The 27,844-nt window shown below is 45.5% G+C and overlaps 1 protein-coding gene across 1 annotated transcript in view; it reads left to right on the top strand.

Moving 5' to 3' along the window:
• Positions 1–27,844, top strand: part of SVOPL (SVOP like) — a 71,683-nt gene that overhangs the window by 25,422 nt on the left and 18,417 nt on the right. The window contains exons 9-13 of the mRNA XM_036247208.1: positions 13,289–13,362; positions 16,852–17,063; positions 17,689–17,800; positions 18,719–18,800; positions 21,141–21,230. Coding sequence (XP_036103101.1) covers positions 13,289–13,362; positions 16,852–17,063; positions 17,689–17,800; positions 18,719–18,800; positions 21,141–21,230 — 570 coding nt within the window. The remainder of the gene's footprint in view (positions 1–13,288; positions 13,363–16,851; positions 17,064–17,688; positions 17,801–18,718; positions 18,801–21,140; positions 21,231–27,844) is intronic.

Here is a 27,844-nt window from a genome sequence, read left to right as displayed (position 1 = left end):
CAAATATAGGAGCACCAAATTACATTAAAAATCTTCTGGAGGACTTCAAAGGAGAAATCAATAGCAATACAATAATAGCAGGGGACTTCAACACCCTGCTGACATCACTGGATAGATCCTCTAGACAAAAAATGAGCAAGGAAACAAAGACTCTAAATGAAGCACTAGACCAAATGGATTTAATAGATATCTACAGAGAATGACACCCCAAAACTAGAGAATTCACATTATTCTCAACTGCACATGGGACATTCTCAAAGATAGACCACATGTTAGGACACAAACTAAATCTCTACAAGTTCTAGAAGATTGAAATCATATCAAGCATCTTCTCAGATCACAATGGCCTGAAACTAGAAATCAATTGCAACAAGAACATGCAAAGACATCTGAAAACATGGAGGCTAAATAGCATGTTATTAAACAATGAATGGGTTACCGAGGAGATCAAGGAAGAAATTCATTGGTTCCTGGAAACCAATGAAAATGAACACACAACAACACAAAATCTATGGGATGCAGTGAAAACAGTTCTGAGAGGGAAGATCATAGCACTACAGGCCTACCTCAAGAAACAAGAAAAATTTTTAATAGACTATCTAACCTCACAACTTAAAGAACTAGAAAGCAAACAAAAAGAAAACTGCAGAGCAAGTAGAAGGAAGGAAATAGTAAAGATCAGAGCAGAAGTAAATGACATAGAGACCAAAAACACAATTCAAAGGATCAATGAAACAAAACTGTTTTTTTTTTTCAAAAAGATCAACAAGATTGATGGATCCTTAGCTAGACTCACCAAGAAACAGAGGGAATCCAAATACACAAAATCAGAAATGAAAGAGGAGAAGTAACAACTGACACCACAGAAATACAAAAGATCATTAACAACTACTATGAACAATTATATGGCAACAAATTTGACAATCTAAGTGAAATGGACAGATTTGTAGAAACACATAGTCTCCCAAAACTGGACCGGGAAGGGATAGAAAACTTGACCAGACCAATAACAACTAAGGAAATTGAAGAGGTAATCAAGACTCTCCCAGCAAACAAAAGCCCAGGCCTGCACGGCTTCCCGGGGGAGTTTTACTAAATATTCAAAAAAGAACTAAAGCCATTCTCCTCAAACTATTTCAAAAAATTCAAGAAGAAAGAAGACTTCTAAACTCGTTTTATGAGGCCAGCATAATTCTAATTCCAGAACCAGAAAAAGACACTACAAAGATAGAAACTACAGGCCAATATCCCTGATGAACATAGACGCCAAAATCCTTAACAAAATACTAGCAAATCGGATCCAGCAATACATCAAAAAAATTATTCACCATGACCAAGTGGGATTCATCCCAGGGATGCAAGGCTGGCACAATATTCGCAAATCAATAAATGTGATACACCACATAAATAAAATGAAGAATAAAAACCACATGATCATATCAATAGATGCTGAAAAAGCATTAGACAAAATCCAGCATCCATTTCTGATAGAAACGCTCAGCAATGTGGGAATAGAGGGATCATTTCTCAACATAATAAAGGCCATATATGAAAGACCTACAGCCAACATCATTCTCAATGGGCAGAAACTAAAAGCATTTCCCTTAAGAATAGGAACAAGACAGGGATGCCCACTTTCACCACTCTTATTTAACATAGTACTGGAAGTCTTAGCCACAGCAATCAGACAGGAAGAAAAAATAAAAGGGGTCCAAATTGGAAAGGAGGAAGTGAAACTGTCATTATTTGCAGATGACATGATATTATACATAGAAAACCCTAAAGACTCCATCAAAAATCTACTAGATTTAATAAATGAATTTGGCAAAGTAGCAGGATACAAAATTAATGTCAAGAAATCAATGGCATTCTTGTACACCAATGATGAACTCACAGAAAGAGAAACTGATAAAACAATCCCATTTACCATTGTGGCAAAAAAAATTAAGAGACCTAGGAATAAATTTAACCAAAGAAGTAAAGGACCTATTTGCAGAAAACTGCAGAACATTGAAAAAAGAAATAGAGGGAGATATTAAAAAGTGGAAGCACATATCTTATTCATGGATTGGAAGAATTAATATTATTAAAATGTCCATATTACCCAAACCAATCTATAGATTCAATGCAATCCCCATCAAAATACCAATGGCATATTTCACAGAACTAGAACAAATGTGTCAGAAGGTCATATGGAACCAAATAAGACCTCAAATAGCCACAGCAATCTTGAAAAAGAAGGATAAAGTAGGTTGGATCACAATACCAGATATCAGGTTATACTACAAAGCTACTGTAATAAAAACAGCCTGGTACTGGCACAAGAAGAGGCATATAGACCAGTGGAACAGAGCAGAGAACACAGAAATGGACCCAAGACATTAAGCCCGATTAATATTTGACAAAGGAAGCAAGAGCATACAATGGAGTAAAGACAGCCTCTTTAATAAATGGTGTTGGGAAAATTGGACATCTATATGCAAAAAAATGAAACTATACCATCAACTTACACCATACACTAAAATAAACTCAAAATGGATAAAAGACTTAAATGTGCCCGTGAATCCATAAAAATCCTAGAAGAGAATGTAGGCAACAAAATTTCAGACATCATACGCAGCAGAATTTTCCCTGATACATCACCTAAGGCAACAGAAACAAAGGAAAAAATGAACACATGGGACTACATCAAACTAAAAAGCTTCTGCACAGCAAAAGAAACAATCATCAAAATGGAAAGGCAACCCACTGTATGGGAGAGCATCATTGCCAATGATACATCAGATAAGAGGTTAATTTCCAACATATATAGAGTACTTATACAACTCAACAAAAGGAAGACAATAAACCCAATTTAAAAATTGGCAGAAGAGCTGAATAGACACCTCTCCAAACAGGACATACAAATGGCCAAGAGACATATGACGAAATGCTCAACATCACTAATCATCAGAGAGATGCAAATTAAAACAACAATGAGGTATCACCTCACACCTGTCAGAATGGCTGCCATCAGCAAATCATCAAACAAGTGTTGGCGAGGGTGTGGAGAAAAGGGGACTCTAGTACACTGCTGGTGGGAATGCAGACTGGTGCAGCCACTATGGAAAACAATATGGTGCTACCTCAAAAATTTAAAAATTGAACTTCCATTTGACCCAGTGATCTCACTTCTAGGAATATACCCTAAGAAGCCTGAAACACCAATCAGAAAGAATATATGTAACCTCATGTTCATAGCAGCACTATTTACAATAGCTAAGATCTGGAAACAGCCCAAGTGTCCATCAGTAGACGAATGGATAACAAAGCCGTGGTACATGTACACAATGGAGTACTATGCAGCTGTCAGAAAGAAAGATCTCTTATCCTTTGATACAACATGGAGGGACCTGGAAAGTATTATCCTAAGTGAAACAAACCAAGCAGAAAAAGAGAAATACCACATGATTTCACTTATTTGTGGAATATAGTGAACATAACAGTCTGAGGAATAGGGTAGACCCAGAGACATGAAAGTAGGGTACAGATTGATAACCCTCTGAAGAGGGGGTGGTGGGAGAGGGAAGAGATAAACCACAGAACCTATATGCATGTACGCATAACCAATGGACATGGACAACAAAGCTGGAGACGGGGTTGGGGGGGATGAGGAGGAGGGTGTCAATGGGGTTAAAAAGGAGAAACATCTGTAACAGCCACAAAAAATTAAAAAAAAAAAAATAGAAACATGGTACAGAACTGGCTTTGTCACATCCACGTGGCTCACCAGTTACACTCGCATATTAAAAACAATTTTATTTTTCTTTATTGATTTTATAGAGAGAGGGAGAGAGAGATAGAAACATCCATGAGAAAGAACATCGACTGGCCGCCTCCTTACATGCCCCCCACTGGGGATCAGGCCCACACGCTGGGCATGTGTCCTGACCGGGAATAGAACTGGCGACCTCTTGGTGCATGGGTTGACACTCGACCACTGAGCCACACCAACTGGACTACGCTCATATATTTTTAGTGAATACTCCATCCCTTATATGTTAAATATAATTTTTTAGTCCTCACCTGAGGATATGTTTTTCATTGATTCCAGAGAGAGGTAGGAAGAGAGAGAGTGAGAGAGAAACATACATGTGAGAGAGAAACATTGATCTGTTGCCTCCCATACACACCTGACCAGGGATCGAACCCAGAGCTTGGCTATATGGTCTGTCCCAGAATGAGACCCTCGGACCCTTGGGTGTATGGGATGATACTCTAACCGACTGAGCCACACTGGCCAGGGCTAAATTTTCTATTCTGTTCTAAGGATACATTTGTAGATTCTAATATATATGGGGACTTATATAATAAAGAAGGCATTTCATGTTATTGGGGAAAGAATACAAGTTAATTGTTGGTCCAATATGACATGGTTTAATTGCAGTATTTTGCAATACATTCTTCATATCTAGTAGGGCAAGTACCCCTGTCAACGTTTTTTTTCAGAATTTTTCAAGCAATTTTCTCAGTCGTGTTTTTCTAGAACAACTTTGAAGTCACTTTATCAAGATCTTCTCCAAACCCTTGCCCCTGCCCCATCCCTATGAGAGTTTAATTGGGACTGTGCTGAAATTATGGGTTAATACAGAGAGAATACTGAATATTTCTGTTTAGACACAGGTATATTTCACCATTTATTCAAGTCTTTTTCAGTTTCTCAGCAGGATCTTATAGCTATTTATGTAAATCTTGCACCTCTCTTGTAAAATTTATTCCTATCTACTTTATGTTTCTAAAGATTATTTTTTAAATGGAATTTTAAAAATTATTATTCTCGTATCTGGTTTACCTTTTTTGTTTCCTGTGCTGTGTGGCTATTTATTTATTTATTTATTTTATGAATTTATTTATTTATTTTTTTTTTTGTTACAGATATTTTACCTTTTTACCCCATGGGCACCCCCCACCCCATCCCCCCTCCACCCTGTCCCCGGCTTAGTTGTCCATGTCCATTGGTCATGCATACATGCATATAAGTTCTGTGGTTTATCTCTTCCCACCCCCCCACCCCCCCATCCCCTCTTCTGAGGGATGTCAGTCTGTGCCCTACTTCCATGTGTCTGGGTCTACTGTATTCCTCAGACTGTTATGTTCATTATATTCCGTATATAAGTGAGATCATGTGGTATTTGTCTTTTTCTGCTTGGCTTCTTTCACTTAGGATAATACTTTCCAGGTCCCTCCATGTCGTCTCAAAGGATAAGAGATCTTTCTTTCTTACCGCTGCATAGTACTCCATTGTGTATATGTACCACCGCTTTTTTATCCATTCGTCTACTGATGGACACTTGGGCTGTTTCCAGATCTTAGCTATTGTAAATAGTGCTGCTATGAACATGGGGGTACATATATTCTTCCTGATTGGTGTTTCAGGCTTCTTAGGGTATATTCCCAGCAGTGGGATCACTGGGTCAAATGGAAGTTCAATTTTTAATTTTTTGAGGTAGCACCATATTGTTTTCCATAGCGGCTGCACCAGTCTGCATTCCCACCAGCAGTGTATTAGAGTCCCCTTTTCTCCACACCCTCGCCAACACTTGTTGTTTGAGGATTTGTTGATGGCGGCCATTCTGACAGGTGTGAGGTGATACCTCATTGTTGTTTTAATTTGCATCTCTCTGATGATTAGTGATGTTGAGCATTTCTTCATATGTCTTTTGGCCATTTGTATGTCCTGTTTGGAGAGGTGTCTATTCAGCTCCTCTGCCCATTTTTTAATTGGGTTCTTTGTCTTCCTTTTGTGGAGTTGTATGAGCACTCTGTATATATTGGAAATTAACCCCTTATCTGATATATCATTGGCAATGATGTTCTCCCATACAGTGGGTTGCCTTTCCATTTTGATGATTGTTTCTTTTGCTGTGCAGAAGCTTTTTAGTTTGATGTAGTCCCATGTGTTCATTTTCTCCTTTATTTCTGTTGCCTTAGGTGATGTATCAGTGAAAATTCTGCTGCGTATGATGTCTGAAATTTTGTTGCCTACATTTTCTTCTAGAATTTTTATGGATTCACGGGTCACATTTAAGTCTTTTATCCATTTTGAGTTTATTTTTGTGTATGGTGTAAGTTGATGGTCTAGTTTCATTTTTTTGCATGTAGCTGTCCAATTTTCCCAACACCATTTATTAAAGAGGCTGTCTTTACTCCACTGTATGCTCTTGTTACTCTTTTTTTTTTTTTTTTTTTGTGGCTATTTATTTTTGCAATTGTCCTCTGAACTATTTTTCCTGGCTTCATAACTCTCTTATCAATAGTGCACGCCAATTTCTTAGTTGCTAAATGGCAACTATGTTCATAGAATTCCTTGCAAACCCTTTGAAGAAACATTTCTCTGGGGAACAGCAAGAAGCATCTTTAGCATGAGAACTGGGCACCTCTGGGACTGGGTGAGATCCAGCCTAGCTGCCGACCTTGAGCTGTGCCTAAGGGTTCACCCCTGGTCTCCGGCCACATTCCAGTTCTCTCTCCAGAGGATATTGATACTCAGAATGGACAGGAATGTAAACCTCGAATGAGCCATACTTAAAACAGAACTCTAAAAGTCCTCCTCCAGCCAGCTCTCCCCCCCTTTTCCACCTTTCCATGATTGTGATAACATATACATAACACAAAACTGACCATTATAACCATTGTCAGTGTCCAGTTCAGTGGCATTGAACCATTCAGAGTTTCTTCGTCATCCTGAACAGACACTCTCCACCTATTAGGCAATACCTCCTCGCTCCTACCCACCCCCGGGCCCTGGTGGCTTCTACTTTCTGTTTCTGTGAATTGGACTGTGTTACATATTTCAGAGAAGGGGAATCATAGGATATTGTGTCTGGCGTATTTCACATCATGTCCCGGCCAGGTCTTCTCCCTTGGTGGTGTCCCCTTTGACTCACTCCATCCCTCCCTGCCACCAAGCCCAACCAGCTGCCAAGTCCTCCTGGTGCCTTCACAATAGAGTCTTTTACATCCGTTTTTATTTTTAATTTATTTTTTTATCCTCACCTGAGAGGACACTTTTTTCATTTATCTTCAGATAGAGAGAGAGGGAGGAAGAGAGAGAGAAACATCGATGTGAGAGAGACACATTGACTGACTGCCTACCACACGACCCCAACTGGGACCGGGGACAAACTGCAACCGAGGTACATGCCCTTAGCGAGAACCGAACCCGGGTCTCTCTGGACTGCGGGCCAACGCTCTAACCGCTGAGCCAAACCGGCCAGGGCTACATCTGATCTCTTTATTTCACACAGCGACCCCACTGCTGTGTGCCCCATGATTTCCAGCACAACCCTCTCAGATGAATATTCTTTTTCTTGTTTGTTAATAACATTATATAAGTTTCAAGTGTACAGTTATTTAATACATCATCTGCATGTTGCACTGTGTGCTTATCACCCAAAATCTAGTCTCCCTCTGTCACCATATCTTTGACCCCCTTTACCCTTTACAACCTCCCCACCCCCCTTCCCCTCTGGTCACCACCATACGGTTGTCCTTGTCCGTGTCTATGAGTTTGTTTTGTTTATTCAGTTTTTGCTTTCTGTTTTATATCCCACATACAAGTGAAATCATATGGTTTTTGTCCTTTTCTGTCTGACTTACTTAGCATGATTTTCTCAAGACCCATACGTCACAAATGTCAATATTTCATCCTTTTTTATGGCCAAGTAGTGTTCCATTGTATGTATGTACTACATCTCTTTTATCCAATGAGATGAATATTCTTCAGACACCCTACACCACCCCTTTTGCTCAGGATCCTTCAGTGCCCCTCCCCCTGACTACTGGGTGAAGCCCAGAATCCTCCTCCTGGTATTTAAAATCTTCTATCACCTTTATCAATCAGACATTTGATCCTTGGCTCCATGGCTAAGCGCAGACTTTGGAAAGGAGGAGGAAGAAGGATGGAATACAGGATGCTGGATATATGGCAGAGTGATGAGGCATCACTACAGACGTGGGAAATGAATAAACAGCAGGGGCACCTGGGGTACAGAGGAAAGAGCTGGCATGGCTGTGGGGGAGCCTGTTCACCCCCGTCAACTTTACTGAGATGTAATTGACACACACTATTGTATCAGTGCATTGGCTTGAAATTCTTATAGCAAAATGATTACCATTGCAGTGTTAGCTAACACCTCTGTACATCTATGTCGTCATATGTCGACACCTATGTCATCACACACGACAGGATTTCCTTCTTTCTGGTAGTGGAATACTATTCCATTGTGTGTGTGTGTGTATGGGTGTGTGTGTTACTGTGAATAATGCTGCGATGCGCATAGGAGTGTGGATATCTTTCTGAGATCCAGTTTTTTTAAAAAATTAATTTATTTTTGTTACAGATGTTTCTCCTTTTTCCCCCCCTGATTCCCCCTCCCTCCCTGCCCTGTCCCCAGCTTTGTTGTCCATGTCCATTCTTCATGCATACATGCATATAAGTTCTGTGGTTTCTCTCTCTTCCACCACCCCCACCACCCCCTGTTCTGGGGATTGTCAGTCTATACCCCACTTCCACGTCTCTGGGACTACCCCATTTCTCAGACTGTTATGTTCATTATAGTCCACAAATAAGTGAGATCATACGATACTTGTCTTTCTCTGTTTGGCTTGTTTCGCTTAGGATGATACTTTCCAGGTCCCTTCATGTCGTCTCAAAGGATAAGAGATCTTTCTTTCTTACAGCTGCATAGTACTCCATTGTGTATATGTACCACCACTTTTTTATCCATTCGTCTACTGATGGACACTTGGGCTGTTTCCAGATCTTAGCTATTGTAAATAGAGCTGCTATGAACATGGGGGTACATATATTCTTTCTGATTGGTGTTTCAGGCTTCTTAGGGTATATTCCTAGAAGTGGGATCACTGGGTCAAATGGAAGTTCAACTTTTAAATTTTTGAGGTAACACCATAGTGTTTTCCACAGTGGCTGCACAGTCTGCATTCCCACCAGCAGTGTACTAGAGTCCCCTTTTCTCCACACCCTCGCCAACACTTGTTGTTTGATGATTTGTTGATGGCGGCCATTCTGACAGGTGTGAGGTGATACCTCATTGTTGTTTTAATTTGCATCTCTCTGATGATTAGTGATGTTAAGCATTTCTTCATATGTCTTTTGGCCATTTGTATGTCCTGTTTGGAGAGGTGTCTATTTAGTTCCTCTGCCCATTTTTTAACTGGGTTCTTTGTCTTCCTTTTGTTGAGTTGTGTAAGCACTCTCTATATATTGGAAATTAACCCCTTATGAGATCCAGTTTTTATTTCCTTTGAATATATTACCCAAAAGTGGGATTGCTAGATCATATGGTGGTTTTATTTTTAATGTTTTGAGGGCCCTCCATCCTATTTTCCATAGTGGCTGCACCAGGCAGTGGGAGAGCCCATTCTTTCTTTTTTTAAGATTTTTTAAAAAAGATCTTTAGAGAGGGAGAGAGAAAGAAACATTGGTGTGAGAACATCATCCATCTGTTGCCTCCTGCATGCCCCCTACTGGGGATCGAGCCCGCAACCCAGGCATGTCCCTGATGGGGGATCAAACCGTAACCCTTCAGCGAGCCCCACTGGCCAGGGCAGGAGAGCCCCTTCTTTACCCAGAACTTGCTCTGTATCTAAGGGGGTTCCAGAGCAGTAACAGCTCTTCACACACCCTCCACCAAAACCTTAGTATCTCGGGGATCTTGTGGCCACAGAAGGTCAGGTGGTGTCCAGGTGTGCAGTTCGTAGAGTGAGGGATGGGCTGCTCCTGATGGTGTCCCAGGGCATCAGTGATGACAGACACTGTCCCCCGCCTGCTGCTGAACACATTCCTGTGAGACAGTGTGTGCTCGGTGGTAATGCAAAGATGATGAGGATTAAAGATCCCTCTCCCCCGAACCCCACTCACAATTGCATTTTGGTGAGGTCTTCTCATTTTGCTTTGTGGACTGTTACTGCTAATTATTACACATGCCTCAAAGCCTAATTGTGAAGCCAGAAACCCAGGCTTTCTTCCTGAGGATTGAGGACGATTCTGTTATTCTCACTTATTTTCTGAGTTTTGGAAATAAGCTCTGTGGTTCGGAGGACAGGAAGCTGCTATTGGGCAGTATGGGCCATCTCCTACCTTCCCTCCAAGATACTGACAAGTGCAGCTCATCACGCAAAGCATGGTGGGAGGGCTAATTAGTTGCTAGGCAACTGATTAAATGAAGGAAGCCATGCTTTGTAGAGACTGGCACATAGTCTTTAAGTAGCTATGAAGTTTTGATTGTCAATAGTATAAAAAATACTTGATTGCAAAGAGTGAAAAATACTTGGCAGAGGCAGTGAGCTCAAAACCATAGACAGATGATGATCATGAGGGACCAAGTCCAACCACTTCCGAGGTATATTTCTTTTCTTTTTTATCCTCACCCGAGGACATTTTTCCATTTTTCATTCAGATAGAGTGAGAGGGAGGGAAGGAGAGAGAGAGAGAGAGAGAGAAACATCGACGTAAAAGGGACACATCGAGTGGCCGCCACCCACATGACCCAACCAGGGCCGGGGACAAACTGCAACCGAGGTACATGCCCTTAGCGGGAACCGAACCCGGGTCTCTCTGGACCGCAGGCCGGGCCGAGGTGTATTTCTTACATGGAACACAGCAGTGGCTCCAGGACTGACGCCTGGAGGTCCAGTTCTCTCCTCTCCCTTCCCAGCCCCTTTTCCTTATACTTTCTTTCTCCTTCTTCCATCCCCCGTTCTCCATCCACATTCTCCCTTCCCCACCTTCTCTCTGCCACTGTGTATGCGCTTGGGCTGCCGTGACAAGGTCCCATAGACAGGGTGGCTTCAACAGTGGAGGTTTAGCCCTGGCCAGTGGCACAATGGTTAGAGCCTCGGCTCCTGGACCGAAAGTTCTTGTGTTCACATCCTGGTCAAGGGCATGTACCTGGATTGCAGGTTCAATCCCCGGCCTGGTTGGGGTCCTGCAGGAGGCAACCAACTGATGTGTCTTTCTCACATTAATGTCCCCCCCCCCTCCACTCCATCTAAAAAATCAATGGAAAAATATCCTCGGGTGAGGATTAACAACAGCAAAATGAAAAACAAAACAAAACACCAGCGGAGATTAATTTTCTCACGCCCTGGAGGCAGATGTCTAAGCTCAGGGTGTCACCGAGTTGGTGTCTTCTGCGGCCTCTCCTTCGCCTGGGCGGCCGTCTTCTCCTGTCCCTTCACCTCATCTCCCCTCTGTGTGTGTCTGTGTCCCAATCGCTTTTTACAGGGACATCAGTCATGTTGGATTGTAGTCCACCCTCATGACCTCATTTTCACTGAATTACCTCTTTGAAGGCCTTATCTCCAACTGCAGTCACTTTCTGGGGATTAGAACATCAACATAGGAATTTTAGGGGCGCACAGTTCCCATAACCACCACCCTCCTCCTCTACCCCCTCTATATTCTCCATGTTCTCCATCCACCCTCCGCCCCACTCTTCCATCCTCCTTTCTCCTCCCCTCCTTCCTTCCGCACCCCTTCCCAGCCTCCAGCGCGCAGCCATCGTCACTCGCACTCGGTGACCCTGTACTCAGCCGCCTATTGCGGAGGCTCTGGGGCTGCAGAGGTGCCAGGGGCAGACCCACGGGAAAGAATCAATCACAACAGAGTCCAGGTGCCCGGACCCAGGGAGCCAGGCAGGCGGGGGTGTGCAGGCTCAGAGCAGGGGCAGACCGCGAGGCACCTCGGGGCACAAGCGGGCACACGCTGAGCAGAGAAAGGGGAGGAAAGAGGCCACCACGGGAGGAACGGGGTGAGCCGGGACCAGAGGCGGGGAAGCGCAGTGGGGGGTCAGTGGGCTGCTGTCAGAAGCCTCGCAGGGGAGGCTGGGCAAGGTGCCTGAGCTGAGGGGCCTGGGGGCTGTCTGAGGGAGGCCTACACCGCGGGGGAGGTGAATGAGGCCACCCAAAGGGTTGCAGCCAAAGTTCCACGTCACGTAGCGTATGAGGATAAAATTGATGATGCATTGGGATTGAGCTTTCTGAATCTCTAGTAAACCCGGGGAAGTGGGGGAGCATAGTCACATCGAAACCCAAGAGGACATAGCAGAGAGTGAGACGGCCACTACTCAGGACGTGCTCCAGAGACCTGGGCTCCCAGCTTGCTCTGCCTTCAGACCGCTGTGTGATCTTGGGCAAATCACCTAAGCTCTCTGGGCCACATATTCTGTGTTGGACCAGGGGAGGAAGGGACTAGACCAGAGGTTTCCAGTGATGAGTCACCAGCCCCAATATGGAAGGCGAATGAAACTGACATGTGGGTCGCGTCACAACGGCCTCCAGGTCCCTGGCAACAGACTCTCTGTCCCCTCAAGCTCTTCCTGTGAGAACAAAACCCTAGCCTCCCCACTCCGTGATCCCAGGTCTACTTGTGAGAAAAGGGTGATTGGTTTTCAGCCGAGAACCCCCAAAGCTTTCCTCGCTTAGTATAAAACCCATTACTGTAGTAACTTGGAACTCATCTCTACGCAAAAGTATTTAATAGGTACTGACTGTGGCTAAGAACTTTTGCTAATTACCCTAAAGATACAAAAAGAAATTGGGTGGTCTGACTGCTTTTCAAATTTATGACATTTTTTTTTCTTATAAAAGCCTCACACTTTTGAAAAATGTTAGACGTTTTTTGGTTTTTTTTTTTTTTTTCCATTTTAATGTTAATATTGAAAGACTCTCCCATCAGTCTTACTGATATTTTCATGGGTCCTGTTTTCTTCCACGCCCCTCGCCAGCCCAGCGTGAAGAGGGTTAGAATCACCATTCAGTGAGTCTGGGTACTCGCCAGACAACAGGTGTGCAGACACGGATTGTCTGGGGTGACTGTGTTAAAAGTGGTATGGCCCTGGCTGGGTTTCTCAGTGGTTAGAGCACAGGCCTGAGGACCAGGTCACAGGTTCGATTCCCAGTCAAGGGCATGTACATGGATTGCAGGTTCCATCCCTGGTCTAAGTGTATTTCTCTCACATCAATGTTTCTCTCTCCCTTCCTCCCTCCCTTCCATTCTCTAAAAATCAATGGAAAAAATATCCTCTGGTGAGGATTAACAAAAAGAAAAGATTATGAGTTTGGGTGGGGTACTCATGGGAGCCCAGTGGTTATCTCATCCCCCACGTCCCATGTTGTCCTTGTTTCTTTAATATTTTATTAATATTTAATATCTAAAATATTAGAGACATCTTTGCTTATCCTTAACCCACTAAATCTATTCTGTGTCCCCTATCTACTCCCCCAGGAGAAAAGAGGAAGATTTGCAGACTTGTTGGAGGCTAAATACTTACGGACCACGCTGCAGATCTGGGTCATATGGTAAGAAGGGAGTTGTTTCCGCTCTGGCCAGGTGGCTCGGTTAGTTGGAGCGGCTTTGGGGTCAACTCCCGGTCGGGGTACACACCGAGGCTGCGGGTTTGATCCCTGGTACAGGAGGCAACCAATTAATGTTTCTCTGTCACCGTTGATGTTTCTCTCCCTTCTTCTCTCTCAAAAGAGTCCATTAAAAAACATATCCTCAGTCGAGGATTGAAAAAAAAAAAGAATGTTGTTATTTGGAAATGAGTTAAAGGAACAAGCATTTGGAGAAAACCTACTAAAGTAAACCCACTCGGAATACTACTGGGGAGAAAAATACCATACCAGAAAGACCCCAGCAATCTCTTATCTTTCTACTAACACCACCGACCAGAGAGTTAGATAAAATAACAATTTAAAAAAAGGAGAGAAAGAAAAAAACCCTAATAGTCTACAGTTTTTTTGTTTTGGTTTGTTTTTTAAATCCTCACCTGAGGATATTTTTCAATCTGTCTTCTGATAGAATGGGAGGGAAGGAGGGAGGAAGAGGGGGAGAGACAGAGAGAAACATCGATGTGAGAGGGACACATAGACTGGTTGCCTCCCACAAGACCCCGACCAGGGCCGAGGACCGAAGCACAACCAAGGTACGTGCCCTTGACCGGAATCAAACCCATGACTCTTTGGTCCGTGGGCCAACGTTCTAACCACTGAGCCAAACTGGCCAGGGCTTCCGCTTTTTATTTTTCATCTGCACAGGAGCTCGCTTCCTAACCTTGTGAAGTCTCGTTCATCATTACAAATCCTCCTGAAGGGCCCATATTAAAGACTGACGGCACCAAGTGTTGGAAGGCTGTAGAGTAACGGGAACTGTTGCACACACTGCCCGTTAGAGTTCAAGTTGTACAACCACTTTGGAAAGCTGTCTGGGGACATCTATGATTGTTGAAAATATGCACAGCCCACGGCTCAGCAGTTCTGTTCCTGGGTTGACACCCAGCAGAAATGCATACATACATTTACCAAAAGACAGTTGACATGAATGTCCAGAGCATTATTAAATTTCTAACAGCCCCAAACTACAAACAGCCCACGTGCCCATCGACCGTATGATGGATAAATTGTGCTATATTCGTGAAATAGAATACTAAACAACAATAAAGATGAGAAAACTAGTAGCCAACACCCAGCATTGCTGAATCTCACAAATGAGCAAAGGGAGCCAGGCACACGTAGTACAGGTTATGTGATTCCATTTACACGGAGATAGAAAGTAGGCAAAACTGATCTACAGCGTCTGAATTCAGGAAAGTGGTTGTTTCTCTGCCTTCTTCAGATATAATCATTATCAATAGGTTGGTCTGTCTCCCCTTGACACTTTAATTTTCTTTCCTTTTTATTGATTTTAGAGAAAGAGGAAGGGAGAGGGAGAGAGAGATAGAAACATGATGAGACAGAAACATGATGAGAGAGAACATCGACTGGCCGCCTCCTGCATGCCCCCCACTGGGGATCTGGCCCACAACCTGGGCATGTGCCCTGACTGGGAATCGAACCGGTGACCTCTTGGTGCATGGGTCGACACTCACCCACTGAGCCACACCGTCCGGATGACACTTTAATTTTAAAAATGCCCTTAATATTTGGAAATTAAACAAATTAAAGCTACTTGAATAACAAGGGGAGACATTTTGATTGTTTTCTTTTAAAATATCTCATTATGGCCCTGGACAGTTAGGCTCAGCGGTTAGAGAGCATCAGCCCTTGGTCCAGAGAGACCTGGGCTTGGTTCCCGCTAAGGGCATGTACCTCAGTTGCAGTTTGTCCCCAGCCCGGTTGGGGTCATGAGGGTGGCAGCCACTCAATGTGTCCCTTTCACGTCGCTGTTTCTCTCTCCCCCTCCCTCTTCCTCTCTCTCCCTCCCGCTCTATCTGAACAAAAAATGGAAAAATGAGGATAAAATAAATAAATAAAATAAAATATCTCTTTATGAACATTTCCAAACACGACGTGAGAGGCCGCCATGATGACCTGGGATCCCTCCTTGCCCGGACCTGACGGGCAAGGAGATTCACCCATATTTGCTGTGGCTACATTCTTCCTGGGCTGAAGTACTTCCAAGCGAGCCCGGGCTTCATGACCTGGCACCCCCAGGTCCTCCAGTAAGTCTCACGTGCACGAGGACGTTTTCTCAGAGACTCCAATCCTGCGGGCACACGGACAGGAGTAACAGGCATCACCCTGACATCCTCCAAAGCCCAGAACAGGTGTGCTTTCCCGGACTGTCCCCACGTGTTCGGTCGGTGGCTTTTACAACCCTTTCTGCAGAACTGGAGGGACACACGGGGAGTTCCGGGGAGGCTGTTTTTTCCTTGACTTTGATATATGAACTTTTCTGTATGTTATTTTAATATCTTATTAAAGATCTTTATAAGAGAATGGGGAGAAAATATAAAGCAAATACAAAAACCTTCCTTGGCTCCTGGTGGCCTGCTCAAGGCCCTTGGTGACCCCAGGATGGCGCCAGCTCCTGGCGATGCAAACTAACACTAACTGGGCGCTGATGGGAGGGGACTGTGTCCAGGTGTTTAAGATCACAGGCCTTAAAGTAGGGGGACAAGTCTGGATTGGCAGGCGGGCCCCACTGGGTCACGGAGTCCGTGAAGGTAGAGGAATGTCTCCCGCTGGGCTGGGCCTGCAGAAGGGAGACCGAGGAGGAGGCGGCCGGAGCGAGCAGAGAGCAGAGCAGGAGCCGGACGCTCTGCAGGCTGCTGGCTTCGAGGACCAGAGCGAGGGGAGCAGGTGGAGGCCGAGCGGCTGGTCAGCCACCAGCAGCGGGGATGAGTCCTCGCCGCCCGGGCCGCGTCCTGCCGACCATCTGGGGAGCCTGGAAGAGGATTCTTCCCCCCAGAAGGGAGGGGACCCTGCCTACACTTTCCTGCCTGCCACAGACTCGGAGCAGAGGGCTCGGCCAGACCCACGAACCTCTGACCTCCGGAACTGAGAGACCAAACAAGTGTTTTAAGCCACAGAGTCTGCTAATTTGTTACAACAGTGACAGAAAATGAATCTAGACCTTGAACTCCACCGGCCTGTGGGGTAACCCGCCCCCTCCCGCTGTCAAAAATCAGGGTCCCCGCCCTGGCCGGTTTGGCTCAGCGGTTGGAGTGTCCGCCTGCGGTCCAGAGAGACCTGGGTTCGGTTCCCGCTAAGGGCATGCACCTCGGTTGCAGTTTGTCCCCGGCCCTGGTTGGTCGTGCGGGTGGCAGCCACTCGATGTGTCCCTTCACGTCGATGTTTCTCTCTCTCTCTCTCCCTCCCACTCTATCTGTACAAAAAATGGAAAAATGTCCTCGGGTGAGGATAAAAAAAAAATCAGGGTCCCCTGTGTGGCCTCCAGTGCCCCCAGATATGTGGGCCCAGCCTTCTTCCCCCTCTCCTCGCTCTGCTGTCCCCCTGCAGCTCTGGTGGCACCTGGTTCTTCTCGTGTCCCTCTTGTCTTCTTCCTAGGCTAGGCATCTCCTTCGCCTACTACGGGATCATCCTGGCCAGCACTGAGCTGCTGGAGCGGAACCTGGTCTGTGGTTCGGGGTCCGAGGTGGTGATGAGCGTGGGGGGCCCAGAGGAGAGCACAGAGGGAAGCCAGAGCCCCTGTTACTGCCACATGTTCAGCCCTTCCGACTACCGGACCATGATTATCAGCACCGTTGGTGAAATCGCTTGTAAGTGTCTCTGTTGCGGGCAGGGGACAGGCAACTCAGCCTCGGAGGAGAGACGTGTGACCCTCGTGGACTTGAGTGACCCCCCGGATCGTGCCGACAGCCTGCAGTGTGAACTGCGGTGGGGAGGAGACGTCTGGAGGGGCAGAGCTTTGAATGACTAAATTCTAGCAATTCTAAGAGGCCCCTTTTCCCTTCACATTTTGCCATCTCTGAAACTGGGATGTGTCTCACAATGGTGTGTTACATTGTAACTGGCGGTCCTAGCTCTGTTTTAGGAGGCATAAAATGATGGCACTTAAAATTCAATGGCACCTTGAATTTGATGAACCACAGTAAAACATTTACAGTATAGGGCTAGCAAGCGGGCAGTTTGCCGTAGACGCCCACGATGAGCATGCTGGGCATGAGATACCCTTTGTACGCACCAGTGCTCGTCATTCTGGGACCCACGTGGGGAAAGTGTGTCGAAGGTGGATGACAATGTGCCTGGGTCTCGGCCGGAATACGCACGAGGCTTGGGTGAAGTTGCTTCTTTCTGAAAGGATAAAGAGGGCTCCATGCCATGGCTGATAAATGCCACTGGCTGTCAAGGTTCCCGAGATTGTCTTTGTCATTTGCTCCCCAGTGAACCCTCTAAACATCCTGGGCATTAATTTCCTGGGCAGACGGCTGAGCCTTTCCATCACCATGGGATGCACGGCTCTGTTCTTCCTTCTCCTCAATATCTGCACTTCAAGGTATTTGCTCTGGTTGCTTCCAGATCACTGGGTTTTGTGCGGTGGTTTTCAGATGGGGTCTTCTAATCCATAATGTTCTTGGGGGTCGGGTCGAGGCCCTTTCAGGAGAGTAGAGGATGGACTGCTTATTTGTCTAGAATGATCTTGCCTGGCACCTACCCTGGTACCTCCCTCTTCCCACGGACCCCGCCCCTCTTCAGCTATCACAGGATATGGGCACCAGTGTGGGTGTGCTCACTTTGCTCGCCAAATATTTAGGATCTTTATGCAAAGCTGACTGGAGAAACGGGACTCTAGTCGTTAAGCAAATTATCCTGGCCATAGTGAAGATAGTTTAGTGATGTATAATATAATATAACATAACATAATATATAAAATAGATCTGTGGTGTGAAAATTCACTCCTTTAAAAAAATTTTTTTTATTGATTTTTAGAGAGAGAGGAAGGGAGAGAGAGAGAAACATCGATGAGAGAGAACATCAGTTGGCCGCCTCCTGCATGCCCCCCACTGGGGATCAGGCCCACAACCTGGGCATGTGCCCTGACCAGGAATCGAATCTGCGACCTCTCGGTGCATGGGTCAGTGCTCAACCACTGAGCCACACTGGTCAGGCATATTTCACTCTTAATTTGTGACCCTAGAGTGGCCTCAGTTATAATATATATCATTTATTCTACAACCTGTCTGCGCCATTTTTGGGGGGGTGGGGCCCAGGCTGGAATGACACACCTGGGGGAGTGGAGAAGGTGGGGAGTAGGACTGAAGGTTTGAGTCAGACATTTGCTGAGGCCCCCAAAATCAGGCCCGCGGAGAAGCAGCTGGCTGTCTGCGGGTGTGCGTCAGCATCTGTAACCCACTTGGCTGCGGCCATGGAAGGCCTCTGTTGCCTGTGGTAACTCTTGCTTCCTGTCCCCTAGTGCCGGCCTCACGGGCTTCCTCTTCACGCTGAGGGCTTTGGTGGCAGCCAACTTCAACACCATCTACATTTACACTGCTGAGGTCAGTTTTAGGGGAGGGGTTGGTTCCATTGGGGTGCAGACGAGCTACTTTAGAGACGATGCCCATCCATTGAAAAGGTATCCCTGGCTTTGGCTGACGTTGGGTGATTTTCTAAAACCATCCATTAAAACTATGCCAGAAGGTTTATTTGACTTCCCCTTGCTCCAGTGAGTCTAGTGAAAGCCAGTGTCTGAGCAAAGGATGGGATCTTCTCCCCTTGTCCCTCAATGTCATTTATAGGAAAACGACTCCTTGTCCTAATGCCGTGATTCCAGAAGACATGGGGCCCGTAGCTGTTAGAATGTAAATCTCCCGCTTTCTCTCCCGTTTTGAAATGAGGATATATTGTTCCCCTTTATTCCTTTGAAAGATCACACCCCCTTCATCTGTATTTCCTGCATGCGGCTTGCATTGAAATGTAACCTTCAATGCATTCTTCCTTCATGCTTTGAATGGAGACATCTACTGTATGCAAGGAAGGCACTACTGAGGGAGCCAAGGTCTGCTCATAAACCCTCGCTTTAAAGAGCGAACATCCCTGGAAATGCGGTTTCTGTAGAGGACACGGGATTTTGACCGGCGGCGTCATTCACTGAGCTGGAGGAGTGCTGTGCTCTGGGGACTTGGGAGCCGCCCTTGTTCCACGCCTGGGGACGCGGGCCGTGCACAGGACAGGCAGGCCGGGTCAGAAACCGGAAAGCCACCGAGAAATACTCTCCTCGCCCAGACGAAAATAGGCAATCGAGACATACACATGGCACTTCATTTCATTCCATGAACAACATCTTCTAAAACTATTTTGTGCGTTTATGAACCTAAGCGCCGGTGTGTAATATGCTTCTAAAGTTATATTTGGAATATTCACTTTAACATTTTGGAATGTTTTCATTTACAGGTCATTTCTAAGCATATTTCCCCCACCCCCCACCCCCCGATACTTATTTAAAAATTCATCTATTATTCTATCTCCTGGAATTGTCAAAATATGAACAAAAGGCATTATTCTTAAATAGGGAGCAGAACACCAGCGTGAATCTGAATCCACTGTTTTCTGGTGTAGTCAGCAGCCTGGTTTCCTGGGAGAGAAAGGCTCCCCGTGAGGCGCCCGCCCGACCTCCGACCTCCGACCTCCGACCTCCGACCTCCGACCTCCGACCTCCTAGCACAGCAGTGGCCGTGCGGGAAGGCACCTTGCTTTGTACTCGGTGCTGGTGGCTGGCGAGACGTGGCCTAGCAAAGGGGCAGTGTGCTGTGTTTTAGTGAAATGACCAAAACTGGGTTTTGTTTTGTTTTTTGTTTGTTTTGTATAGTATTGAGAGAAAATTCTCCAGGGTTTGGAAAAACCACTCTTTATATATTCTCTTTAATCTCATTTTTAAAATAACATTTGCTTATGCATTAAACTTTTGCTCTAAGAATTCTGAATTGATGAGGTACAGATTAGTGAGTTTTTCCTGTAAGAGAGTTGCAGGAGGAAAGTAGATTGTACCCTAAGATTCTGCAGCGAGAGCATAATGAGTGGGGTGGCATGTGTTTGGCCCTGCATCTTTATTTAAGGTTTCAGTGAATCATCATCATTATTATTAAAAAAGTTTTTTTTTCTTTATTGAGCTTAGAGAGAGAGGAAGGGAGAGAGAGAGAGATAGAAACATCAACGAGAGAGAACATCCATTGGCTGCCTCCTGCATGCCCCCCACTGGGGATCGGGCCCTCAACCTGGGCATGTCCCCTGGCTGGGAATCGAACCGGTGACCTCTTGGTGCATGAGTTAACACTCAACCAGTGAGCCACACTGGTCGGGCAAATCATCATTATTTGGGGAGTATTTTCTTTCCGTAGAACCACCTTTATGCATCTATAGCTCAAAGAGGAAATCCGATTCCACAGGTTGCTTTTCTGAAATTATATTTTGAATATTCAATTAAATGCAGAGTTTGGAATTTGCTCACATAAAGGATAATTTCTAAGTGTTTATCCTTCTCGTAATAGATATGGTTTAAACATTCAAAGCTGTGTACTGGAGAAAATGAATGTCTTCTATTCTATATCCTATATAGAATGCTTGATATTTGACATATGGGAATGGACTAAAGTAGGTTTACAGTTGTGAGTACACCAAACACAGTTTATTCTTGTATTATTGTTTATTAATTGTGTTTTTTTTTTTAATTTGTATTATTTGTCTTTGCTTCTTGTTATAGTTTTGTACCCTTACTTATGATTTATCTTGTAGGTCATTTCCCTACTCTGTCCGCCTCCAGATGTGCCCACGCCTGACCTGGGCGGGAAGGAAGAGGGGGCAGAGGCCTGAACTAACTGTGCTCTGTGCCCTCCCTCCAGGTCTACCCCACCGTGATGCGCGCTCTGGGGATGGGGATCAGCGGCTCCCTGTGTCGCATTGGGGCAATGGTGGCACCTTTTATATCCCAGGTACACCCAGGAGTTTCTGCAGGAGGGTGGGTCTCGGGGACGTGCATAAAGAGGGACCCCAGACCCTTCAGGTTAAGGGTGTCACCAGGATTTCCGTTTATTGAATGAGTTTCCTTGAGGACAGGGAAGGAAGCTAAGTTACTGCGTCCAGGCGTCCAGTAGCTGCAGGCATTGCGCTGTGAGCAGGGTTTGGGTTTTGTTGGGGGAGGATGCTGGAGACATGGGTGACCCTGGGAGCTTGAGCAGTTGCATGACAACGGGTCTAACTTTGACCCTGGCCAGAGGTGCAGCTGAACAACAGAGCGGAGGGGCAGGGCCGAGGCCTTGGGCGGGTCGGCCCAGTGCTCAGGCGAACTGGACACAGGCTGGGATGAGATCCAGGGCTGACTTGGACCCGGGGCTGGAGCATTGTTTCAGGAGGAAAACAGGCGGGTTCGGCAGCCTGCATGGATGTGCTGCGTCCGAGGGCGAGCGGGCTGGTCCCCTCCGCTCATTCTCTTCTGGCCCTAAGAGGCAGGAGTCCGTCTGAGCCGGCTGCAACCAGAAAAGCAGGCGGGAGGCTGGGCCTGGGAGGGCTGGGTCCAGCCTGCGGCAGCCGGGAACCCGGCCTGGGCCTCCTCGGGTCTGCCTGGGCCCAGGTCACTCCCCCGGCCTCTCTCCCTGAAGGCCGGGTGCTGCGCTTGCCTGTGCCCGTGGCCACCCCACAGATCCCAAACGTGTCCTTAGATCCGGCCACCAGGAGACTGGGTGCGCTCTCTGCAGAAAGGGACTGTCATTGGCCGGGTCTGGGTAATTGTTCACACTTGAGCTAAATCTGTTTGGGCCAGGAGTCCGGGTTGCGGACAGATGCCGCTGAAAGGGGTTTGCGATAGTGTGCTTTGTGTCAAGAAAGGTGTTTTCGGTCCTCGTCCTGGTTTGTGACACAGCTCCTGAAACCCGTGTGATTTCTCACGCCATGAGAGCCACAGGATGTCTCGTTATGTTGAAGAGGTGACTTTGGCTGTACCTAAGGATGGGGACCGGTGGCCAGGAGAACCAACCATGTGGCTACAGGGCTGAGATTTTCAGTCCCACTGCGGTGACCTCTGGGAAGAGCAGAGGGGCTGGAAGTTGATTCTGTCACCAAAGGCCAGGGATTTAGTCAATCCCTGTATACTGAAGCCTCCATAAAAACCCAAAAGGCAGGGTTTGGAGAGCTTCCCAGTGGGGAACCAGAATGCTTTGCGTGCCATTGTGCTGGGCCCCAAACTCCACAAGGACAGAAGTTCCTTTGTTTGAGACCTCGCCCTCTGTGTCTCTTCATCTGCTTTTGATTCCTGCCCTCTGCTGTCCTTTGTTGTAATGACAGTCTAGTGAGGAAGCAGGTTCCTCAGTCATGCCGACTGCTCCAGCTCATTCACCAAAGAGGGGTCGTGGGAACCTGTTTTTCAGCCAGCTGGTCAGAAGTACAGGTGACAACCAGGACGGTGACTGGCATCTCCGTGGGGGGTGGTCTTGTGGATGGAGCCCTCAGCTGTGGGGTCTGATGCTGCCTCCAGGAGATGGTGCAGGGTGGAGTAGCCTGGTGGCGTGGGGAGAACCCCTGCGGCACATGGTAACTGGCTGTTGTCATGGGCCGAGCAGACTGTAACAGGTATTTCCTGTAGCTCATCAGAGACGGTCACCGCTAACTTTTTACCGTCTTGGGTGTGCTGAGTTATTCGTCTTAAGGAAAAGTGGGGGCAGCTTTTGTCTCATGGTTTTGCTTTTCAGAGCTCTTTTGGACTATCACCATTTTCAGAAAAGGTCGGCCTGGTGAAAGATAGCTATGGAATATTGATCCTGTTTCAGAGGACAGTTCATGTTCCAAGATTCAATCAAGAACTGAGTCTCCGGGTTCTCAACCACTGGAGACACTTTCTCTGCGTGTTTGTGGGCGTCTACCCTGAGATCACCCTGTGTTTGGGGGGTTTATGGATCAGACATGATCCCCAGTGGCGACCAGGTCTCCTGGGGTCATAAAGCTCTGCTCTGCTTAGCATCTTGCAGCTGCCCAGTTCTAAACTCTTTAAAAAAATTTTTTTTTATTATGAATTAACTTATTTTTGTTACAGATGTTTCTCCTTTTTCCCCCCTAGACACCCTCCTCCCCAATCCCGTCCCCCCAGCATTGTTATCTATGTCCATTGGTTATGCACACATGCATGTAAGTTCTTTCGTTTATTTCATTTCCCACCCCTCCCCCCTCCCCCCAAGGTTTGTCAGTCTGAACCATATTCCTTTCTATGTCTCTGGATCTATTTTGTTTATTAGCTTATTTTGTTCACTGTATTCTACAAATAATTGAGAACATGTGATATGTGTCTATCTCTAACTGGCTTATTTTGCTTAGCATAATACTCTCTTCATCCCTTCATGTCATCTCAAAGGGTGAGAGATCTTTCTTACAGCTGCATAGTGTTCCATTGTGTACATGTACCACAGCTTTTTTATCCACTCATCTATTGATGGACACTTGGGCTGTTTCCAGATATTAGCAATTGTCCGTTTGCTTGGAAGATTTTTTTCTATCCCTTCACTTTCAACCTATGTGAGTCTTTTGTTTTGAGGTGTGTCCCTTGTAAACAACATATATATAAGTCATACTTTATTATCCAATCAGCTACTCTGCGTCTTTTGAGCAGATCATTTAATCCATTTACACTTAAGGTTATTATTAATATGTATTTATTTATTGCCATTTATGTTTATTGTGGTTATATTTTTCTTCCTGTTCTACTAATTACAGCAGTTCTTTTAACATTTCTTGCAGTGCTGGTTTGGTGCCAATATATTCCCTTAGCCTTTTTTAGGGAGTTCTTTATTTCACATTCTATTTTGAATGATAGCCTTGCTGGATACAGTAGTCCTGGATTCAAATCCTTGTTTTTATTACCTTGATTACTTTATGTCATTCCCTTCTGGCCTATAGTTTCTGTTAAGAAGTCAGCTGATAGCCTTATGAGGGTTCCTTTTAGGTAACCTGTTGCTTATCTCTTGCTGCCGTTAGGATTCTCTCTTTGTCTTTAATTTTGGGCATTTTAATTTTCATGTCTTGGTGTGGACCTGTTTGGGTTCTTCTTACTTGGAGCTCTCGGTGCTTTTTGAACTTATATGCCCTTTTTCTTCACCAAGTTAAGGAAGTTTTCTTCAAATATATTCTCTAACCCTTGCTCATTTTCTTCTTCTGGAGTTCCTGTGATGTGGATGTTGTAATGTGTCATGTTGTCCCACAGTTCTCTTAAGCTGTATTCCTGGGTTTTTTTGTTTTTGTTTTTTTATCCTCACCTGAGGACATTTTTCCATTTTTTGTTCAGATAGAGTGGGAGGGAGAGAGAGAGAGAGAGAGAGAGAGAGAAACATCAGTGTGAAAGGGACACATTGAGTGGTTTCCACCTGCACGACCCAACCAGGGCCGGGGACAAACTGCACCTGAGGTATGTGCCTTTAGTGGGAACCAAACCCGGGTCTCTCTGGACCACAGGCCGACGCTCTAACTGCTGAGCCAAACTGGCCAGGGCTGTCTTCCTGTTTAATTTTTTTTTCTTTTGATTCTCTAATTGGGTAATTTTTCCTACCTTGTCTTCTAATTCACTGATCCAATCCTTGGCTTCCTTTACTCTGATGCTTATTCCTTCCAATGTATTTTTTATTTCTGTATGTCATTCTTTATTTCTGCTTTGTGGCTTTTCATTTCCAATTGGTTGATTTTTCAATGTTTCTTCTGTGTCTGTACTCATATTGTTGAGCTTCCTCATTATCATCTGAACTCCACCTCTGATCACTTGCTTAACTGCATTTCATTGGTCTCTTTTTTGGTAGAGTTATCTTGTTCTTTCATTTGGGATTTGTTTCTTTGTTTTGCCATTTTGGCTGTCTCAGAGGGTTTTGGAGCCTGCCAAATTTTCCCTGTGGGTGTTGGTGTTCCTCTGGTTGTGGCTCCCTCTACTGGGTTTGGATGAGTGTAGGAGAACCCATGTTAAACATCACTGTCAAGTCTTCCTTTCCTGGGTTAGATTTGCAAGCTCAGGCAAGGTTCAGTTATCCACTAGCTTTCTGCCTCAGTTTTTTAGTCTCAGTCACTTGATGAGCCTTGATTTGTAGCCCTGCAGCTCAATGAAAAATCCCTCAGGTGTAAAGAGGATTTTCAGCAGGTGGGGCACTTGCTTCTGACTCAAGGTTAGTGAGCCTCAATTTGCATTTCTCTGGCCTGGTTGGGTGGTGTTCAAATCCTGAGGGAGGGGCTGTTGCTTCTCCCTGTGGCTCTGAGAAGGGGCTCTTTGAGTAATATGGCTACTGTCCTGTGAGAGGGCGATTTAGCACAAAACTCCCTGTGCCCTCCCAGCTCTCCAAGCTTCCCAGTTTCTCCATTCAGGTTCAGTCTAATCTGTCCTCTTTCTGCCAGAGCCCAAGATGAATGGCTGTAGCTAATTTAGTGCTCTGTCCCAGCCCTCCGTGCTGTGGAGCTGCTTGGGATTTTAACCCCAAGGGAGCTGCTCACAGCTAAAACAGCCACTGTCTGTGGGCTCTCAGCCCTCCCTCTCACTCCTCTGCAGTTCCTACCAGGCTTGATTTAGTGTCCTCTTTCCATCCCTGGTTATACGGGTCCTCTCCAGCTGCTTTTCTGTTGTTTTTTCCCCAGTGATTTGACTTTATTTTAGTTGTATTTTCCAGTTTGGTCCTGGGAGATGGTCTGTGTAACTTCCATTCACTCTGCCACCATTTTAGAATCCTCTGAACTCTTTATAGCTAGTTCCCTTATCTTTCTGTGCTGCCCTTATTTTAAAAATGAAGATAAATAACCCGGTCAGTGTGGCTCAGTGGTTGTGCATTGACCCATGGACTGAGAGGTCCTGGTTCCATTCCTGGTCAGGGCACATGTCCAGGTTGTGGGCCCAATCCCCAGTGGGGAGGCGTTCTGGACGCGACCAGTCAATGTTCTCTCTCATCGATGTTTCCATCTCTCTCCCTTCCTCCCTCTCTCTAACATCAACAAAGAAAAAAAAAAAAAAATTGCCCTGGCCAGTTTGGCTCAGCGGTTAGAGCGTCGGCCTGCGGTCCAGAGAGACCCAGGTTCGGTTCCTGCTAAGGGCACGTACTTCGGTTGCAGTTTGAACCCGGCCCTGGTTGGTTGTGTGGGTGGCAGCCACTCGATGTGTCCCTTCACATGGATGTTTCTCTCTCTCTCTCTCCCTCCCACTCTATCTATACAAAAAATGGAAAAATATCCTCGGGTGAGGATAAAAAAATTTAAAAAAAAAGAAAAAAAAATTAATTAATTTATTTATTTATTTATTTATTTTTATCCTCACCTGAGGACATTTTTCCATTTTCTGTTCAGATAGAGTGGGAAGGGGAGACAGAGAGAGAGAGAGAGAGAGAGAGAGAGAGAGAGAAACATCAACATGAAAGGGACACATCAAGTGGCTGCCTCCCACATGACCCAAACAGGGCCAGGGACAAACTGCAAATGAGGTATATGCCCTTAATGGGAACCAAACCTGGGTCTGTCTGGACCACAGGCCAACACTCTAACCACTGAGCCAAACTGGCCAGGGCAAAAAAATTTTTTAAATGAAGATAAATAATAGCACCCACTATATAGGTTTGTTCTGAGTATTAAATAAGATTAATACATGTAAAGCACATAGCCCAACATTTGACACATAGTAAGCTCTCAGTAAATGTTAACTGATTAATAACAGTGATCAAGAACAATCAAGGCCAAATGCTCAACAGTCAAATAAAAGTAGTTTTGTTATAACAATTTAAGTTTATATGTGTGTGTATATACATAAATATTTAAGTTATATCAATCCCCATGCAATTGGGGTGCTTTGCTCTCCTTAGGTTAGGAACGGGAGGAGTAGAACCCAGGAAATTTTGTTCCTAGGTGTCAGCCTGGGTTTGAGTGGGGTGAGCTGCCTCTGACAGCAGGGCTGGGTGTCTCTCCCGAGCTAATGAGTCAGCCTTCCCTTGGACATGGTTCTCAAAGGTCAGTGCATGTCAGAATTACCAGGGTAGCAGTGAAGATTCATGACTCTACCTAGAGACTGATTCTGTATACGGCGCCTTCACCTGTGTCTTAAATAAGTATCCTGAGTAAATCTGAGGCAGTTGGTCTGTGGCCCACCCTCTGAGGGGCACCACCTCCAACAGAGAAGATACCAACTGGGAGATTAACTTCTAATTTCATTTAGTCCTCCTCTTCACCCTCCCCCATCCTTTTCCTCCTCTTCTTCCTTCTCCTTCTTTTGCCCCAAAACAGGCTATTAAGTCAATTAAAGTAGTGTTTACATATTAATGAGTAAAATGTTTACACATTTAATGACTAAATTTATACATTTAATTTAAAAATCTCTTTAAGATGAATGTTTTGAGATGTTTAGTAGTTAGAAACTTCAATGATATTGAAATAATAGGAGTTGTGGGTATATAGTCCAGGAAGACAGCAAGGGGGATTTGGCTGCAGAAGTATTAAAGACTCAACAAGTACAGACAGGACCAGTACAGGGCCCTTCCCCGCAGGTCAGAGACCGCCTTTCCACTTGTTCTGGGAAATGTCAAGAAGTCAGGTGCCTCAGCCGGGCGTGCCC

Source organism: Molossus molossus, unplaced genomic scaffold (assembly GCF_014108415.1).
Source record: "Molossus molossus isolate mMolMol1 unplaced genomic scaffold, mMolMol1.p scaffold_m16_p_7, whole genome shotgun sequence".
In the NCBI taxonomy this organism is placed as follows: domain Eukaryota; kingdom Metazoa; phylum Chordata; class Mammalia; order Chiroptera; family Molossidae; genus Molossus; species Molossus molossus.
The sequence above is the reverse complement of the archived record's forward strand: the minus strand, read 5'-3'. Positions and strand labels throughout refer to the sequence as shown.